At 67.0% G+C, this 4592-nt stretch overlaps 1 protein-coding gene across 1 annotated transcript in view; it reads right to left on the bottom strand.

Moving 5' to 3' along the window:
• Positions 1 to 4592, bottom strand: part of LOC115292525 (collagen alpha-1(XVIII) chain-like) — a 17930-nt gene that overhangs the window by 11680 nt on the left and 1658 nt on the right. Inside the window, exons 3-5 of the mRNA XM_029940596.1 lie at positions 3301 to 4586; positions 1540 to 1652; positions 1303 to 1476 (exon numbers count right to left, since the gene is read on the bottom strand). Of these exons, the coding sequence (XP_029796456.1) occupies positions 1303 to 1476; positions 1540 to 1652; positions 3301 to 4586 (1573 nt within the window). The remainder of the gene's footprint in view (positions 1 to 1302; positions 1477 to 1539; positions 1653 to 3300; positions 4587 to 4592) is intronic.

Genomic DNA, 4592 nt, shown 5'->3' with positions numbered 1-4592 from the left:
GGATGGATGGACAGACGGATGGACGGATGGATGGAAGGATGGGTGAGGGATAGGTAAATAGGTGAGTGGGTGAGGGTACGGATGGATGATGTGTGGCTGGCTGGCTGGCTGAATAGATGAGTAAGTGGATGGATGGATGGATGTGAATGGATGTGTGGATGGATGGATAGGTGAATGCGTGAGTGGACAGGTGGACGGATGGACGGATGGATGTGTAGATGGGTAGATGTGTGGATGGGTGGGTGAATAGGTGGGTGGGTGGATGGGTGGACGGATGGATGAAGGTGGGTGGGTAGACTAGCTGCTCACATGAAATACAATAGTAACAAAGTTCAAGATTTGATTTCTCTACTGAAGAGAAAAACGGTCAAACATGACTTCCCTGGGGCAGGACAGACAGCTCCTTCACTAAGGGAGGACGCTGCCAGCAAGATGGTCCCGTGGGCCCCCCGTGGAGGGTCCAACCTGCCACTACATGGGCACAATCGCAGCCACAGCCTTGCTCCTCCTCAGTGAGGCCCAAGGTGAGCTCCTGTCTGCATGATGTCCCCCATCAGCTTCCTGGGTGCAGGAGACGGCAGTGAGCTTGATGCTGCCGGGGTGGACGGCGGAGGAGACCCCGTGCCACGTGCTGTGTGGCCCCCTTCCTCACCTGCAGACAATGGCAGCCATGATTTGGGCACCTGACATCCCAGCAAGACAGAATGAGACCCCAAAGCCACTGCTGGGGCATCTGTGGGAAGCTGTCAGTGTCCTCAAATAGTATTTGCAGGTTACCGAGGGGTGAAGAGCTTAAATATTTTTCCACGGAGACGGTCGGGTCTTCTTAAATCAAATCGAAGTAAGGCCTCAAGTGGCTGAGCATTTAAACCGCCCTGTTCTGGAATCCACCTTCGCTAACGCGGTCGACGCAAGCCCCACAGCGGGGAGGCCCGAGCTCGGTGGGTCCAGGGCAGACATCCCCAGTGACATGCCCGCCTCAGAACCATCAGCGTGACGAGGCCCCCCAGCCACTTGGGGTCCCCACGGCCTGCGGTGCTGCTTGCCCGGCATCCGTGTGGCACTTAGGCCCCGTCCCGGAGCTAGGCTGCCTGGGTCTACCCCCCCAGCTCCCCCCTGCTGGCCATGAAGCACACACACGTCTTTATCCCCACAGGCTCAGTTTCTCCCCTGGACGCCCACTCCCAGGCTCAGAACATGACCCTGTCTTCACCGTCAGGCTGCCCATCGCTGTCCTGTGGCGACGCCTCCCCTGTGTAGGGGCCCTACGTGCCTGTGAGACAAGCCCCCACACAGACGGACTTGGTGCGGGTTCCCGAGGGCGTGCTGACCCGTGGCCAGCTCCAGCCGCAGCACAGGGGCTCCCACAGGCCCTCTCCGCCTGACCACTTCCCTGGGTCCCAACCAGTGGCTGCACTGTCCCCTCCCAGCCCCCACCAGGGCAGACACCAGCCCTTCCCTCTCCCCCAGCTCTCGCTATGGGGACAAGAAGGAAGCAGATGAGGAAAGGCACGTCCCTCGGGCTGGACAGAGCCACACCTTCAGGCTGGTGTGCTGGGACCAAGTGACCCGTCCACACCCCACGGCCCCAGTGTGAGAGAAGCGGGGCCCGTCTCTGCCCTGGGGCCGGGAGCCCCCATGCAGGACACACTCTAGAGAAGGGACAGAAATGCTGGTGCTTCGGCGGGGAGCCTCCGTGGGCAGGAAGTGGCACGTACCGTTTGTGCCCCCTCCTCTACAGAAAACCCTGCCCCCTCACTACCCCCCGACCCCACGGCCTGCCAATATCCAGGGAGCCCAAGGACCTCCCTCAACCAGGATCCTCGCACTTGCCCCTCGGGAACCAGTTACCAACACGGGGGAGGGGACTGGGGTCCCCCCTGGTCCCTCGGTCCCTTCCCTCCTGATCAGGGCCTTCCTCCTGCCCTGCTACCCCCATCAAGCAGGGATGGAAAGATCTGGAGGCCTGGCAGTGGGTGGTCCTCTGCTGGAAGGCCAGCGGAGGGAAGGTGTACCCCCGGCCCCCAGCTCTGCCTCCCCGGGGACCCTCGCCAGCCAGACCACACCCAGGAGGGGTTCCCACTGTGATGGATGCCTGACCCGCCTCTGACCTGAGGGGGCACAGGCAGTTAGCACTGACGGACGACTCCCCCAGGATTCCGCCCGGAACACGGCCTCCCTGACAGGCGAGGGCCCTGCCAACGCGTGCAGATGTCCAGTGAGAAGTCCCTCTCAGGCTGACCACGGCAGCTGCGGCCAGGGAAATTCCGCACCCCAGCGGCCCTGCCTGCATGTGAGAACTGCCGGCCCCAACTCCCGCCCCGGCCCCAGCCCTGTGCACTGGGACACGGGGGCAGCCGGGTGCAGGCCCTCCGCCGCCAGAGGACCTCCTGCCCACTCCCACTTGGGGCTCAGCATCCCTGCCCCTCCGTCCACGGTGGCCATGGTCCCCTCCATCTGATCCCATGTACTCCCTCCTCGGAGGTGGGTATGAGCACATCCCTGGGGGACCCCCCCCCCCGGAGTCCAGTGCAGCTGCTCCACCCCCAGCAGCCAGCTCCGAAGCCCAATGACCCCAGGGACTGAAGGAGGTCAAGGCTGCTCCTGAGGGCGAGGGGTGGGGGTGGGGGATGCAGGCCACACAGACTGACCAGGATGGGCTGGGGCCTTGAGTGGACCGAGAGCAGGAACGCTTCCTGGGGGCGGGGGGGGGGGTGCTTTCTAAGACTGCAGCCCTGCCCTGTCCCCTCCCACCATGAGGCGATGGGGCACGGCTCAGGTGGGGGGTGAGGCCTGGAAGCGGCCCCCAGAGCTCATAGATCCGGGCGGCGGCAGCCCCTGAGCCCCACAGACCACCACTCCCACGGCTGTGACCCCTTGACCTTCTAAGCCACAAGAACCCTCCCTGCAGCATCGAACTCTGGACCCCCAGCCATGCAGGCTGGGCCACAAGGGGCCAGAGGGGCCAGAAGTTGGCTGGAATCCCGGGTCCCTCAGGCGGGCCGGGTCATGACTCCACCCCCCCCCGCCCCAGTGGGACTGCAGGTATAACAGTCACCCTGGAGCGGGGGAGGACTGCGTGAGCCACGACGCTCAGCCAGGGGTGCCCCGAGCAGCCGCTGGTCACGCACAATGCCAGGATCACGAGCCATCTCTCCCACCCAGCTCAGCCTCCCGCGGCGAGGCGGCATCGCGCCCCCTCTGCCCCAACTCTGCGTGGTGGGCGGGGTGGGGGCCTCCGCGCCAGGTCCATGCCAGCCCGGACGGCAAGGACGGCGGGGAGGGAGGCCTGCCCGTTACCTGCGCCCGACCCAATGAACACGCAGCCCCCGTCCTCCTGGGCCGGGAGCGAGGCGCAGGCCACCGGCAGCCCGCGCCCGTCCAGGCGGCTCCAGCACGCGTCCTCCAGGGCCTCGCAGAACTGGCGGCAGGGGGGCGGGGCGGGGGGCGGGCCGCCACCGCAGGGCGGGGCCAGCAGCAGGCAGAAGAACCAGGCGAGGAAGCGGTGGCAGTGCGTCTGGAGGAGGCGCCCCCAGGCCCGGGCGGCGGCCTGCACCTCCTCGCCGCTCGCGTGCCGCAGGTGGTTGGGCAGCCAGGCGTGCCCGATGCCCAGGTGGCCGCACTCGGGCAGGGAGGGCGGCAGGGGCAGGCAGCGGCCGGTGGCCAGGGGGGCTGGCAGGTCAGCCCCCAGCAGCGCTGAGGCGTTAGCGACACCAGGCCCCACAGAGTAAGCCACGTGAGGAGCCCCAGCGCCCTTGTGCCCAGTAACAGCTGGGAGTGGGACCTGAGCCACCAGGGTGGGGAGGTCAGAGGACAGAGCCAAGGGGGCAGCATGGGCGCCCAGGCGACCCGTCACCAGCGGAAGCAGATGTGGCGTGCGCCTGCGGTTGTCAGCGAGTCGGTGCTGCCAGCGGGCACGGAGTCCCTCGCCGTCCAGATCCTGGGGCCGCCCCAGGGGCAGCCGGGTGCCCCAGGGAGGGGCCCCGCCCGGCACAGAGGAGAGAGAAGCTCTACCTGGAGACGGGGGCGGCACCAAGGGCTCCCTGAGTGGTGCCCGGGGCCCGCCCCGGGAGGGAGGCAGCTGGGCGGGTGCTGGCAGAGTGCCGGCCTCGGTCCTCTGGGTGTCGGGAGAAGTCAGGGCCCCGCTGCCCAGCCAAAGAGCGGTCCTATTCTCCTGGGGGGGGGCGGAGGACCCCGCGAGGGTGAGGGGGGCCATGGGGGTCACAGGGGCCGCCGTCCCTGCCCTGGTGGAGCTCTCGCGGGGAGTGGCGTCATCCCACAGCTGGACGAAGCTCCGGATGCCCTGGGCCACGTTCAGGATCTTGGCTCCAACGCCGGCAATGTTCTCCTCCTTCGTGTCCGGGCCTGACATGGAGGCAGTGGGTGCAGCGGAAGCCCTGTCCCGGCCGGCCTCCAGGCTCTCCAGGGGCAGCTCAGGGCTGGCAGGGGCTGGCCCCTGCTCCGTGGGGTCATCCCAGGGGGCCGCATGCGTGGTGGTCTCCGCCGTGGGCTGCACTTGTGGGCTGCCCGGGGGCGCGGGGGCCAGTTCTGCTGCGGGCTCAGCGGTCCTAGAGGACCACAGCCAGCTTAAG

The sequence above is a fragment of the Suricata suricatta genome, chromosome 5, assembly GCF_006229205.1.
Source record: "Suricata suricatta isolate VVHF042 chromosome 5, meerkat_22Aug2017_6uvM2_HiC, whole genome shotgun sequence".
Taxonomy (NCBI): Eukaryota; Metazoa; Chordata; class Mammalia; order Carnivora; family Herpestidae; genus Suricata; species Suricata suricatta.
This window is presented reverse-complemented; position numbering and strand designations above follow the sequence as displayed.